Source organism: Coregonus lavaretus, assembly GCF_964263955.1.
Source record: "Coregonus lavaretus genome assembly, chromosome: 30".
NCBI lineage: Eukaryota > Metazoa > Chordata > Actinopteri > Salmoniformes > Salmonidae > Coregonus > Coregonus lavaretus.
In genome coordinates this window covers 25152484-25168029 of record NC_140017.1, presented here as the reverse complement: position 1 = coordinate 25168029, position 15546 = coordinate 25152484, and the positions used below count along the sequence as shown (strand labels likewise).

At 44.0% G+C, this 15546-nt stretch overlaps 1 protein-coding gene across 2 annotated transcripts; it reads right to left on the bottom strand.

Annotated features, from left to right (window-relative positions):
* Nucleotides 1-2696: 2696 nt before the first annotated feature.
* On the bottom strand, nucleotides 2697-14732 carry LOC311105484 (protein Smaug homolog 2-like). Of its 2 annotated transcripts, none has more exons than XM_084147650.1 (13): nucleotides 14096-14732; nucleotides 9226-9707; nucleotides 8568-9047; nucleotides 8099-8329; nucleotides 7555-7685; nucleotides 7168-7254; nucleotides 6588-6867; nucleotides 6300-6385; nucleotides 5762-5877; nucleotides 5416-5617; nucleotides 4838-4964; nucleotides 4168-4251; nucleotides 2697-3976 (listed from the first exon to the last, which is right to left on the bottom strand). In XM_084147650.1, exons 2-13 carry the CDS (start codon nucleotides 9419-9421, stop codon nucleotides 3948-3950), a joined length of 2049 nt encoding a protein of 682 aa, XP_084003776.1. In that variant the 5' UTR covers nucleotides 9422-9707; nucleotides 14096-14732; the 3' UTR covers nucleotides 2697-3947. The 2 variants fall into 2 exon arrangements, with proteins under 2 accessions (XP_084003776.1, XP_084003777.1); XM_084147651.1 differs by having other exon boundaries at nucleotides 7576-7685.
* Nucleotides 14733-15546: the final 814 nt, after the last annotated feature.

Here is a 15546-nt window from a genome sequence, read left to right as displayed (position 1 = left end):
AAATAAAAGCCCACATAGGAACTCACTGTTGTCCATAAAACAGTACATTTCAAAGTAAACGTATTGAAAATGGATCAGTGTATGATCCTTACGAAATGTATGCATGCACAGGCAGTTGATATATTGTAGCATGTACATTTTGACTGAGTGAGTCTCCTGATGTTGTTGACTGACTAGGCATGTAGTGTACTTGAATGGAATTTACTGACGGCACCATTACATGCAAAACATACACACTTGTAACCAATACTCATAGGTATGAAAAATCAGAATTACCTATGATACGGCTGTATGTAACTGTTGCAAAGTGTCTTAAATAATATATTCAATACTGTGAATAAAAGGAAACTGATGATACCACAAACATGAGTCACGTAGCAAAAAAAATGTAACTCCTTTATTTGGACTGTCTATCTGATCAATGCTGTAGTTCAGATCATTCAAACATAATGTGTGACAGTAAAAAAGTAGAGGGTGTAAGCATGGGATGCAAAATGTTCATTCATAAAACATTATAAAAATGTTTGGGGAGTCATTGGAATTAAATATAAATTGTACAAGACAGAGATGCAAAAAAAGCCTACAACGTACTGCTTATTTACTATGCCAGGCAGGGACATTGACCACATCTGACAGACCACTTGGGAGAAGGAGTCTCATGTATGACAGGTTGGCTATGTACCTCATAATTCTGTTTGGCATGTGAAAATAAAGCCAGACTCATGAAGTGCATTTTCTAACCCATTTCACGCTTCACTGGAATGTAAACACGGGGGTAAACATATTCCTTGGCCCGTTGTTAGTGTTAGGCTAGACTCACATATACAGTATGGCTCAGATTGGCTATTTCATCCCCCTCTGCATCCTTAACCACTGGCATGTGCAAACTCAATTTAGCCTCACCTAAAGAACTAAGGCTTTTCTACAAGTGGACTGGCTACCTCTTACGTGGAGGAATTACTTCAGGTGCCATTGTATGTATTGAGAGACAGGGATAGGAAATGACAACCTGAGCCATATTACATGTCATTTTAGTATCAATTATCAGTTTAATAGCTTAGATTGAGATCATTGGTTGCCTATCTGAACCTGAAATGTGTGAACATTTAAAAAACCATTTGACTCTTTGTGGGCATGAATCTAATGTATTCATACAGTCATATCTATCCAAGAGCCAGCTCAGAGGAAAACCATGACTAGGACACTACTCAGGCTCAATAGCCAATCAGAGATAGAGAGGAAGCTGTCGCTGTGCATTTCAGGTGACATATCAACGGTTTATCAACCTGCGGCATCTGACAGTTCAAACCCACAAGGCCAGACAATATCAGTCTTCTCTTGCCACTCAAAAACTTTAGGAGCGCAGAGCAGAGGGTACACAACATACCCTCGTACAGGTCTCACTCACTAGACAGTATCTAGTCTAGAGAGAATCATGATTACAGTGAGTAGATAAGCAACTGAACTGTGGGGGTAGAAGGCATCTGTCATTCTCTACCCAGCCCGCTCATGTGTTAGAAGGCTTAGCTACGTGCTTTAGGCCTTACATATTGAGGAGACAGTATATTTATGAGCACTGAAGTGCCAACAGTCTTATTTTCAGACCCATCATTACACATCACAGAACATGAAATGGGCACTCCTAGAGGGAGGTAAACAGTGCTATTAGGAGGTATCAACATTGAACTCCAGTCCCATCATCTCTGCTCTCTGGAGGATTTGTAGACATTGAGCACTACCTTGACTGTGTAACACTTCCCTCTCTCAATATCTACAACAATCGTTCAATTAGTGTGGGGGGAAAACATGCAATTCTAGAAAAAATGGATAAGTTCTTAAAATGGAGAGTAGTAAAAAAACGAAAAAAGTGGAAAAGTCATGCTGGTAAATAACCATTTTTACTAAACAAATAGACCAGCCATGGCTCTGCAGAAATAAAATGTGAATGGATATCCCTGCCTCGTGAAGCAACCAAAGGTGATCCAAACGTTAAGACCATATACATACATGCACCTCCGCTCTGCCACATTCAAAGACAGAGGTTGTATAAGAGTTTCTGATTCAACACTGATACCACAAAATAAATGTTAGGGTTTTACAACTGGAACACAAAAGAGACCCAAACAGGACATATTTCAAGCACCTTAAAAAGTTACCCAGAATAGATTCCGACCCTACGCTTACTTACAGCTCCACTGGGGTCGGACAGGCTTCCTGTTTAGATAAGAACACCGCAGAGCCGGCGCGAGATATGGCTCGGAAAACGTACCAGGGATGAGAAATGCATTGTACTCCGAATTGTCCCATTATCCCAACTGGTACACCGAGAATATTGAACGACTGCTAGATTTTCCGGAAAATTGCCCTTTTCGTCTTCATGGTAGGTAGCAGAAGCCACAGCAGCCATTTTGGAATGGCAGTGTCAGCCAATCAGCTCCTTTGTTGTTCAACTCGACATGCCAGTCCATAATGGCTGCTGTGGCTACTGCTAGCTAGCATGAGGACAAAAACGTCAGTTTACTTAAAAACAATCAGTCGTTCAATCTTCTCAATGTAACAGTTGAGATAATGGGACAATTCAGAGTACAATGCATTTCTCATCCCTGGATTGAGGTACGTTTTCCAAGCCATATCTCATGCCGGCTCCGCGGTGTTCTTATCTAAACAGGAAGCCTGTCCGACCCCAGTGGAGCTGTAAGTAAGCGTAGGGTCAGAATCTATTCTGGCTACTTAAAAAGTATGATTCCGCAAATCTCCACACTGGCCATGTTGAGGAGAGGGCAGGGTGAGGAGGTGGGTACTGGTTCATTCTGAGTGGCAGAGACTGAGCTTCCTTTGCATGTTTCAGAGCCAGTCATAATGGGATCTCAGGGTAGAAGTGGAATTCATTAAGCTTCCTCACCCAGCATAACATAGTGAGGTAACTACTTGAAAACACATGCACCAACAGCTCCCATCTTGGATTTTTTGCAAGTTCTCACTCAGCCCCCACATAGAACAAACCTCACCAGCCCTTATTCAACCCTGTGGGGTTTTCCTCTGCCCTTAACTTGCAAATGAGATTCATCATCATTTTTGTAGTAGGGCACAAAATATAAATGCAGACAAGCTGCAGCCGGCATGTTACCTTCAAACCGCCATTGTTTTAACAATTACCATGTCTACTGTCGCATTGGCCACTCCAAACATCAGGTATTCACACAGAGCCCTTCTCTTTGGCCTAGTAGAGGTGAGGTGTCAAGAGCCAGTAATACCCATGTTGGGGGTTAACCCATGCTGGGTACGTGAGGGGAATGAGCCAGGGTGTTGGGTGTGTCTACGTATTAGGGCCTAACTATCTCTGGCTGTAGCAGGGTAGGGTGGTTGTGTAGACAGCTGGAGTTGTGTTTAAGGATCAGAACCGCGCTACAGGCTGGTGTTGTGTGTGATTAATTGTTGTTCTAGTGCCCAATTCCACAGAGTGTGTGGGAGGCCAAGTGCCTTACTCCTGGTTGGGAGACCCTGGTCATACAGTTACAGTATCTGGGGGTGAGAGGCGTGGCTCTGCGTGTTTGTTTTTTCTGGGAGGAAAAGAGGAGAAACATGTAAGGTAGAACCCCCTTAAGACAGCACCAATCCTCCATTTTCCTCTCAAAGCTCAACAATCTGATCCTCAATCTGCTCGTTTTAATGTCACAGTCCTGCAGAAGACATTGAGCAGGTTGCAGAAGTAACCTCTTCTCCCTCCTGTAATATAATAGTAATCTGTATTCCATTTATAATAAACTTAGTTAAGTATAATAAAGTAGAAAAATATCAGAGAACATATACACAGTTAGTTGTCGTTTTGTAGTGACCATTTCGCTTTGTTTTTTAAGCATATATTTTTGTGCTGGGCAAGAGGAACTGAACAGGCCTCAGTTGAAGTGAAGTGTCGGTTTGGTTTCTTCTTTTCACTGCTTTTATTTTCATATTGTTGATGTTCGGTCCATTCCATCTACAGGAAGGAGGATAAAAAAATAAAAAATACAAATATTAGTAATTTTATTGTACTCTCTGCCTAATCAAAATTAAACCTTTCAATAACATCAGAACATTCCAGGAAACCTAAATGTGGTTTTAAATATCAGTGTCATAACACTTCCAAAAAGGTGGATGTGGGAGTGTAAGGCGCGTGTTTTAACTCACCCCCTAAGGCATGCTCTGTCATACTGAGGCACAGTGACTCCAGCGTGGGGTTGATCTCCAGGTCTGCACCTGGAACTTGGCATTCTGGGAGAGAGGAGACAGGTCACTCAGTTATCCTGTGTGTCTTTGTGTACTATATCTGGACCATTAATCACACTTTAAAAACGGACAGATGCATTAGATATGGAGCCGTGTGAATGCGGTTTGTAGGGAGATGCGTAAACCGGTGTATGATTGGGTTTGGAAGGCTATGTGGGTGAGATGCATAAAGGCTGTGTATGATTGGGTTTGGAAGGCTATGTGGGTGAGATGCATAAAGGCTGTGTATGATTGGGTTTAAAAGGCTATGTGGGTGAGATGCATAAAGGCTGTGTATGATTGGGTTTGGAAGGCTATGTGGGTGAGATGCATAAAGGCTGTGTATGATTGGGTTTGGAAGGCTATGTGGGTGAGATGCATAAAGGCTGTGTATGATTGGGTTTGGAAGGCTATGTGGGTGAGATGCATAAAGGCTGTGTATGATTGGGTTTGGAAGGAGATTTCACTGGGATATAAAAGGACATGTGAATGGAGGTTGTAGTGAGACATGGATGGTATGTGTAAGACAGTGTCTATGATGTTTAGAAGTGGTTGGGGTAATATTTTGGGGAAGGCGTTGCTAGGATCCTACCTTGCTGCTGGAACAGGAGCATGGTTTGTGGGGAGGTGTGGACAGGGAGTGAGTGGGTCCGTTGCACAGAGCTGCGACTCTGGCTTGGCATGCTGTTGCTGCCCCCAGGGTTGGCAAACCACAGGTTCTACAGAGACAACAGAACATCAACTCTCATCACAAACATGCCACTCATCCTATATGTTGTACACCGTGTTAGTCTTCCCAACACGATGATTACAAAGAGACTCTTCCAGCTATGATAATGAACCAATGCATATCAAAATGCACTGCCTAACCCACGTGTTGCCCTGGGTATTGCATTGATTAAACTGTCAGCACTTTATGTGGTTGCACTTGTTTATCTGTCAAAAAAATGTTGTCTAAGGATAGTTCATCACTATGTGGGTATAATAACGTGTAGATCAATATAATCGAATGTCAAATCTAATGTTGGCTAACTAGCTACAACCCTCAATGACAAAGACTTCTTAGAAAATGTATTATCTCGTGAATGAATCTGACTTTTCTATATGTGAACTTCAGTGGGTGTATTCAATGCCCCAGACTATATGACATGATCCCATCCTATGACTGACCTGTCTGCCCTGGCCTGGCAGTGCAGGGCTGGTGAGGGTGTGGCGTGGGGAGGCAACCCCGATGCCACCTGGACTCAGGAGACCCATGCGCCCGGCAGGGAGGCCACGAGGGGGCATCTGGAATACCCTCTGCCCCCTACGTGCCAGACCCCCAGCACTCACAGAGCCTGCTGTGGGGAGGGAGTTGGAACCATACGCCCAGCTAGAGGAGGCAGAGAGAACAGTTATCAGACAGAGCCCTGGGGGAAATCCAGATTTGGGGGGGGGGGGGGGGGGGGGAGCGAGAGAGAGAGAGAGACTCTCAGCTGCCATGACCTGTTCAGTTCTCTTAGTTCAGTTCTCTTACCCTTTCTGTCGGTACACAGGCATGTCCAGCATGGCTTTCCTTGGGAACAGGCGGAGCAGCTTGAGAACCTGCTGCTTCCAGGAGACCAGCCTCTTCCTCTGAGTCTCTGTGAAAGCCTGAGAGAGAGAGAGAATGAGAGAGAGAGCGATAAGAGCGAGGTAAGAGAGATGGTGAGAGAGAGAGAAGTAAAAGAGACCGAGAGAGAAATCATCAGGATCAGGGTTTCAAACAGGTAGCTAGAGACATCAAATACTTCACCCCAGTTGAGAGGGCAAGATACACATTTTAATTGGATAGAGAGAGAGAGAGAAAGTGTTTGAACTCCTGGTCATGGTTCAAACATAGCAGGGGGGAAAAATGAAAAATAAAATTGATTTCTTAGTGCAGTGAAAATTCTATATGCAACATACCATTGAGAGGAGCATTAGGTGTTGTTACACATCATTTGCAGCCGTGTCACATTTTAAACCACCAGCTAGCTGTATGTGAAAAGGTTTAAATGTCTTTATTTTATAGATGTGGTTTTGCGCGGTCTCACCTCATGTGTCAGACATTTCTCAATGAGCTGCAGGTAACAGCTGATATTCTCCTCGTCTGGCCGTGACACCAGTAGCTGAGTGCACACTGCAACACACGGACAGGAGGTTCACACAATGCTACACAACACCCACACACCCCCTCCAATACTCATTCCAAACAAAACACACACCTCACATCCACACAAACAAGTGCACAGCACACAATTACAAACAAGAGTAACAATTGTCCAAATGCACGATATACATGTACACGTACTCAGCCCTGTAAAAGCCTTGTCCATTCATACCTTTACCCATGACACGCGTGAACTGGCCAGCAATGTCACCGTCTGAGATGGGCGTGGCTGAGGACTCCCCGTCGCAGGGAGGGGGGTTGTGGGGCTGGAAGCCCTCCTGGGCCAGGTCCTTGTCCTCCCCAGGGTTGGAGTGTTCTGAGGGGGATCCACTCCCGTCCATGTCCCTGTGGGAAACACTGGGAGGGCTGTAGCTGTAGATCTTGATGGGGGTGATGATAACCTGCTGTAGCTCCTGTAGGGCGTTACGCAGGTTGCCCCCCTCCAATATATCCTGTTGGATCAATCATAGCATTATCTTATTAGCAAAGCTGTCTTGAAGTGTGACAGGAAATTGTCATGGAATTGCTGCTCAACTTTTCAATGAAAGAAAATGTGAGTCGTAGCATATCTACAATATTTGTGATTATTATAGTGGATATGTTCATTCACATTTAATTGGATTTTTCCATCTAAGCTACAGGGATCCAAATGGAAACTAACAGTTAAGTTGTTCAGAACAACATGGCTATTACCAGATAAAAATGCATCTGAAATGCTTTTAAAATAATAGTGGTGACAGCATGTGGTTTACCTTCTCTAAAGACTTGAGAACGCTTGGCCTCTCTCGTAGCTTCTGGACACTCAGGGCTATCTTGTGCCGCGCACCTTTGGTCACATTCTGGAAGAAGACGAAGAGTTAACTGCTCACAGCAACACGGACATCCAGATATCCAGTTACTAAATAACACTCCTGATCACCAGCGGTTTCATTAAAGCTATGGATCAGAGCCAAGACGGCATCGTTTATCTGCGCAGGGAGGATGTGTATAACTGTAGGGTGCAGCGATGCTTAATTTCATGGCTCATTGAGGGCTGAGGTATCACTATGCTGGAGGACAATACACAGGCCATATCTATAAAGCCCTGATGAGGAGGGCAGGGGAAAGAGAGAGAGGACTAACGTGAGAAGCTGACCAACCTGTGACAAACGATGACAAACCTGTGACTCCAGGTGGTGCTCTGTCAGAATCATCATCTCCTCATAAGTCATGTGGGAGAAAAGGGCTGCGTATTTATGAAGACGGAGGCTCTTCAGCCACATGGGCACATCTGAAACAGAAAGTAGAAAAACAACATGCTCATAACATGTTATTCTACTCCTGCTGAGTCCTTGTAACTCTAGTCACTGAACAACAAGAAGGATAGAACTAACGAATAATAGATATTGCTGTGGAATGCTTGACGCATCCGTGCAGTGCATGTCAAAATAAATACTTCAGATCTATTAGTTGGAGAACGCTGTCCTACTTATTTTTCATGGACATCTGGAGCACACACAAACAAACAAAAAAACACGAGGGGACAAAAGAAAATAGCATCCCACTGAAAAGGCAATTCCACCATTACCAAGTGCAGTAGCTGTTGGCATGGCTTTTCCCAGAGTGAAATACCAACAACAATGTGACCGCCCCTGGCCTGTTGTTAGCTTTGAACCCCTGGCGTGTTATGGTTGACCTCCTGACCTTTCATGCCACTGCCGTCCTCCTGGAAGGTGTTTCTGGAGCCCTGGTCCTCAGTCTGCTCGCTGCCTGAGGATGCCACACTACTCTGGGGGGACAGGGGCGCGTGGTCAAAGGCCTGTCTCCCCACCAGGTCGTCCTGGCTCAGCCAATCTGAGCCACAGACCTGGGGACTGGAGGGGATCAGGGACAAGGACCTCTTCAGAGGACTGGGCTGGCCCATCTGACCCATGCCTGGCAGGTGACACAGGAGGGGCAGGATGTTAGAAACAATCACTTTAATGAAGGCTGGGCCTATACAGACAGACTATTTACAAAGTTGTGACAATCATGACAAAGATCACAGACTAAATAGTTGAGCATGATTACATAACCACAAAAAGTTGTATTGTATCTCAGTTACGTTTAGTATATGCCTATTCACCCCTTTCTCACCCTCACTCTGGCATGGTAGGAGATGTGAACCACTGACCTGCGTTGTTGCTGTTGATGGGCGAGGGCATCCCACCCTGGAAAGACATGTGTCCGTTCTGCCCTGCAGGGGAGGAGCTGGAGGAGGGGGGTTTGTCCAGCCAGCCGTGGCCAGGGTCCAGGCCCTCTGCGGAGCCCGGCCACTCATCTGAGCCCTGACGGGGGTGGTAGGGGCCGGAGGGGGGCCGGGAGGAGGGCGCTGGGTAGCCACTGGAGAGGTGCTCCTCCAGGTGGTTGAGCCACATGGCCAGCGAGGTGCGGTCGTCCAGGGTTGTGGCCGGGTGGATGAGGGCGTAGGACAGCAGCTGTCTGCTCTCCTCCACAAACAGGCTGCTCTCGATGGTGTAGCTTAGCACCTTCTGCAGTAGCTTCATGTACTCACACTTGGCCTCGCTGTTGCGGGGCTGCAGCAGGGGCAGGTGGGACAGCAGCAGGGACACCGCCTTCTCCATGGGCTCCTGGTGCCACTGGCTCACAATGTCTGGAGAGGGGAGGGACAGAGGGGCAGTTCATTACAAGTAAAATACATTTTTACAGGTCGTAGGTCTATCTGTTACACAAGGTTTTTACACTGTAAGACAAGGTATACCGGTAATGCAACATGGCTAATCCAATAGGGTTTCAAATGTGTCCTTCAGAAATCTGCAGTCATTAGCTACCTGCATTGTTGGCCTCAGCCTCCAGGATGTGGATCTCAGTGCAGTCTGCCAGCCAGTGCTCCAGGCAGATGTGCAGGAAGCGGGCCTGGGTACGAGACGCTCTCTTCAGCAGGGACAGAAGCGCCACCGTCTGCTCACACTCGTTCCAGCTCTTGAACCAGTCCGTCAGGATGCCCACCTGGTCTCGGAACATCATGGCGCGTTCCCAACGGGAAGGGGGGGTGGGAATATGTGGGTGGGGGGTTAGGGGGAAGACTGCTTGCTCACACACAGGTTCACTCTGGCCCCGCTCAGCGGCTGCTTTTATACAACAGTCCTGGGATCCCCTCAAAGTAGAGCGAGGGGCCCTCACATGGTTCAGGTGCAGGAGATGGGGGTGCTGAGGGGAGGGCTGGGAGAGGGCGTGTTAAATCCAGCTGGTTGTGTCTTAGACAGAAGGAGGGTTCTCTCTCAGGTTCATCAGTGTCAGCATCATCCAAATCCTAACAAATCAACAGGGAAGGGAAAAGTACATAAGATACACTGAACAAATATATAAAACGCAACATGTAAAGTGTTGGTCCCATGTTTCATGAACTGAAATAAAAGATTGAGAAATTACGCAGAAAAAAAAGCACATTTCTCTAAAATGTTGTGCACATATTTGTTTACATCCCTGTTAGTGAGCATTTCTCCTTTGCCAAGATAATACATCCACCTGACAGGTGTGGCATATCAAGAAGCTGATTAAACAGCATGATCATTACACGTGCACCTTGTGCTGGGGACAATAAAAGGCCACTAAAATGTGCCGTTTTGTCACACAACACAATCCCACAGATGTGTCAAGTTCTAAGGGAGCGTGCGATTGGCATGCAGACTGCAGGAATGTCCACCAGATCTGTTGCCAGAGAATTGAATGTTAATATCTCTACCATAAGCCGCATCCAACGTTGTTTAAGAGAATTTGGCAGTACGTTCAACCGGCCTCACAACCGCAGACCACATGTATGGCATCGTGTGGGCGAGGGGTTTGCTGATGTCAACGTTGTGAACAGAGTGCCCCATGGTTGCGGTGGGGTTATGGTATGGGCAGGCATAAACTACGGACAACGAACACATTTGCATTTTATCTATGGCAATTTGAATGCACAAAAATACCGTGATGAGATCCTGAGGCCCATTTTTTATGGTATCTGTGACCAACAGATGCATATCTGTATTTCCAGTCATGTGAAATCCTTAGATTAGGGCCTAATGAATTTATTTCAATTGACTGATTTCCTCATTTGAACTGTAACTCAGTAAAATCTTTGAAATTGTTGCATGTTGTGTTTATATTTTTGTTCAGTGTAATTTAACTAGGAATTTGATGCTAGTACTGAACCCTGATCATGACCACTTGATGATGAAATCCCAATACCAGAAATGCTGTTCATGCAATACATTGAACTAACCAATATCAACATGGTGGCATGACTGCCACAGACCACAGGCTTGAGTGAGGGCCATCTACAAACACATTTACTGTGTTTATTTATTTCAATATACTGTGGCTCCAAGATAATAACCATCATGTGAGACAAACACAAACTTACAACACGGGCCAATCAGGAAATCTGACACTAACCACGTTTCCATCCACAGTTTCAGAAATGTCAACAGACAAAGTTCGTTCGACATGGTGGGATCTTCCTGTGTCGGTAAAATGAACAATGATCATAAAGCTTAGAAAAACAATAAAACACTATGCACAATGACTACCTTTAACAATTTCCACAGAAAATTTAACCAAAACACATTTACTTGAAGAACAGAATGACTGCACAAACTGCTCAAGTAAATATGTTTTTGTAAAATTTTCTGTGGGAATTGTTAAAAGTAGGCTAGTCCTTGTTCATAGAGTTGTATGGTTTGTTTAACTTTGCAACTATTTGTTTTTGTTTGACATACATTTTAAAGTTGAAAAATCTGAGTCTCGGTAATCAGGTTTCCATCCAACATTTTTATGCCAGTAAAGTACATGTCGAATAAAAAAATGTCATGGCAGCCTGATGGAAACATACGATTTTTCAGTAATCTTTCCAAATGTCGACAAAACAAAATACGCTAGACAAGGTGGGATCTTTTTGTGTCAGTAAAATGAATTATGCAAGAAATGTCAGTGGAAACTATTTTATGCTCAAACATAGATATAATAAGAACTTTAAATAAGTACATTTGGAGTCAAGCAATGACATGTTGTGTGGTCCTCCCACTATGACTTGTCAGGAAAGCATGCAGTTTATTAGGCTACAGATTAAATAAATTATGATGAACTTCACAGGGTGGTGAAAGTGCAAGGTGATGAGCTTGATGCTCCTTTCCAATAAATAGAGGGTCTTATTCTGGTGACATGATAATCAATGCTTGGCTGCCGTTTGACATGTAGGCCAGGGATGGGCAACTTTGATGGGGGTGGGGGACACAAAAAAACGGAACTCATCATGAGGGGCCATAGTGGCTGGTGGGTCTGCGTACCCACATCCCATCTTGCGAGCAAAACATTTTAGCGGCCCCCCCTCGTGACAGCGAAGATTTTAAAAAAAGTTTTAAAGTTCATTTCCTGCTATTCTGCACATTTTGCCATGGACAGAATGAAGATTTAGCAATTTTATAAGTAATTACATGCAATTCTACTCATTTAGCCATAGGGCGGAGGCAAATGTTTGCAGTTTTTAATATGATAACTAATGATCAATGGGTCCCACCCTGGTTGGCATTTCGAACATGCTTACTACAAGTTTAGATAGCTGGCCCCTAGACTAATGTACCAATCTAAAAACATTTTTGCTGACATGGGCTAATTGAGTGGCTGCTGATGCACAACCACATTTCGAAATGTCACCTTGTGTATTCTAACTCTCAACAGTAAGTTGAGACCCCGACTGAGTAACTAAAAAAAAGTGTTATTTTTAATTTTTAATTGGTCAAGGGCCTACAAACGGGGGCCATGCACCCCAGTTTCACATCCCTGATGTAGGCTATACGTGTGCTCTAGCCAACAGCGCGCATATAGCGCTATTGTCTAGAGTGCACGTACCAACACCAGATCGGGCACACTCACTATATAACGCAACATTGTTTTGTGAGAAAACAATCAGTAGAGTTGAAAATATTATAGAAACTCATTGAACTTGTATTTTTCATTCCATACATGGAAATGTAACCGCAAAAGGTATTGTTATGTGCACTACCACATCACGCACAGCCTTTTATCTGCAACAAGTCAAGTTGATGGAAACATCTCTGGCTAGCTAGTATCACTCCGTTACCGTGGAATTGTCCTTCTATATTGTAGAGACACAGTGTAAAGATGGTCTCTGTACAACATGCTAATGCATATTCTTTATTTAGGCCAGCTAATCATAATGCAAGATAATCAGCTTCATGGTGCAGTGAAAGTAGAGCACATTATTACCAGCATCATCACCTCAGCATTAACACAGGTTATGGTAGAGAACTTCCATGCAGTATGCATGCACGCACATTTTTCCTGACCATTCAACCAACATCTGTGAAAGTTTGATAAAGCCAACATCTAGGCCTAGCTGCCCAGTCAATCCATGAGTGTATTTGACCTGAAGCAAAAAACTAAGACTACATTATCTCCATGCAATCTACATGGCTGTCATTTATTCTTAGAACAATAAATAATATGTCGACTCGCAATACAGCTTATTACAGGGTAAAGTAATGGCACGATCAATCAAATGAGAAACTGTCATCCAACCCTCCCAGTATTGCAATGACCACCTGAGTGGTGGGTACTGTAACTTGCAATGCCTAGCTGTTATTAAGCTATGTTTCCTTTACATATATAGACCAGCCTGGTCTCATAGACTAGACGTGACATCGTCAATGTAAATCCGAGGCATTCAAATTAGTATAATATGTTATGATTGGTATGGTGACATAAGACAGATGGTTACTTAAGGAAAAAACAAAAGTCAAGTGGTTGGTCTCGGTAGATGGGTGGCAGTATAACGAGAACGTCTAGCAACCCAAAGGGTTGCTACTTCAAATATCATCACCAACAACTTTAGCTAATTCGCAACTTTTCAACTAATTACTACTTTTTAGCTACTTTGTAACTACTTAACATGTTAGCTTCCCCTTCCCCTTTAACCTAACTCCTAAACTTAACCCCTAGCTGAGCTAATGTTAGTCAGCTAGCTAACGTTAGCCACCTAGTCAGAATTCGTAAGATTATACATTTAGCAAATTCGTAATATATATACGAATTGTAATTCGTAACATATCATACGAAATGGGGTTGGACATCCACAAATTAATACATACCATACGAAACGTGACATATAATAAATGGATTGTCTCGGATTTACGTACAGAACAATACGAAATGCTCTGAGACCAGCCCAGCCAGCAACCTATATATATATATTTGTCCAAGTTTTAAAACCATAACTTGATTTGATCAAAAGAGCAGAACGTTACGTTAGTAGCTAAGCTCTGGCTAGGAGGGGCTGTATTAGTAGTAGCTATCAAATAGGAAGGGTGGTTATTCTAACTAGGCTAACGTTACCTAGCTAGCTAGCTAACGCTAACATAAGAGACCAGTCCAGTACCAAGTGCCTACAGTACCTACAAAGCTAATCATCTAGCTAGTTGGTTTGTAGACGTAGTTATCTAGCTAGCTTACTTTGGTAGCTATGTCAACTCAGGATCAAACAAAAGAGGGTCTAAAAAATATATATTTTACGTTAGCTATCACAGCTAGTTAACGTTAACTCGCAGCCTTACATATGGTAAGTTAGCTAGCTAACGTACGTTTCACAAGGCCATACATATAGTTAGCTAAGCTAGCTAGTCAGAAAACGTAAAAACAAACCTGTGTGACAACGGTGACGTTTCCAGGGCACGGCTGTTGCAGTCTACTGCATAGGGGTGGATTTGATGGGCTAGGGGCAGTTAGCTAGCTAAAAACTAACACCAGGCCTTCACCGATGGGTTTCACCGTGTAAATGGATGAGGGATTGAGGATTGGTATTGTTTTTCAGTAGCGACGTTGCTGTTGGAATGTCGCTCTATTTCTCATCTCGTTAAACGATATTACAGTCCTCGCGTTGCAAAGGTCCTCCATGGTCCATTTAGCAAAAAACACGCCAGGTTACATAAATTATATCCACATCCCACCCTTCAACTTCTAGCGGTTGGTTTGTTTACCTTTGTGAATTGTCACTTGTTAGCTAGTTAGCTCCCTTAACGATTAGCTAGCTAACGTAGCAGCTAGCCGCTAAATCGCTAGCAAGTAGCTATTTGCTTCATTTATAAACGCTGGATGAGGTTAAGATTTCGATCCAACAGTTGTCGTTGATTGCTTTGAAAATAATAATTTTCTGATTATTTCAAAGATAACATTTACAAGAGTCTAGCTATGTACAAAATGTTTATTTGAACACAGAGAAATATGGAAAGTACGCTTGGCGATATCTAGCTAGCCTACTTCGATTCAGACTTGACGCAACGTTGGGGACCAACGTAATGGCGTTTGGGCGGGGTAAACAAAGAGAAAAGTGCCCCACCTAGCGGATGAAACGCAAACGCCCACACCACTCCTGGGTTGAAGATGATGGATATGATCACAGATTATCCATTATATTGACAAGATACTCAAGTGGCCGCTCTAACAATGGAAATAAATTGCTTTAAAAATGTAAGGCAGTCGGGAGGAGGCAAGATCAGGTTGGACCATTATAGCCAATGAGAGGGCAGATACGCATGTGAAGAAGAACTCCGATATAAATGTTTTTTTCACAAAATTACCGGGATGTCACGTATCCTACTTATATCAGTCACTGGCTTCATCAATAAATGCATGATGACGTCCTCCCCACAGTGACCGTACTTACATACCCCAACCAGAAGCCATGGATTACAGGCAACATCCGCACTGAGCTAAAGGGTACAGCTGCTGCTTTCAAGGAGCGGGACTCTAACCCGGACACTTATAAGAAATCCGGCTATGCCCTCCGACGAACCATCAAACAGGCAAAGCGTCAATACAGGACTAAGATTTAATTTTACTACACCGGCTCCAAATCTCGTCAGATGTGGCAGGGCTTGCAAACTACTACAGACTATAAAGGGAAGCACAGCCATGAGCTGCCCAGTGACAGAAGCCTACCAGATGAGCTAAATTACTTATATTTGGGCTTCGATGCAAGCAACACTGAAGCATGCATGAGAGCATCAGCTGTTCCGGACGACTGTGTGATCACGCTCTCCGTAGCCGATGTGAGTAAGACCTTTAAACAGGTCAACATCCACAAGGACCAGACT

Excerpts from the sequence above, each read along its gene's own strand:
- LOC311105484 (XM_084147650.1), bottom strand. The coding sequence starts at position 9,421 with ATGATGTTCCGAGACCAGGTGGGCATCCTGACGGACTGGTTCAAGAGC. Across the intron at positions 8,330-8,567 it reads CATCAACAGCAACAACGCAG|GCATGGGTCAGATGGGCCAG; the intron begins GTCAGTGGTTCA and ends GTCACCTGCCAG. Across the intron at positions 4,965-5,415 it reads TGCCAGGCCAGGGCAGACAG|AACCTGTGGTTTGCCAACCC; the intron begins GTCAGTCATAGG and ends TTGTCTCTGTAG.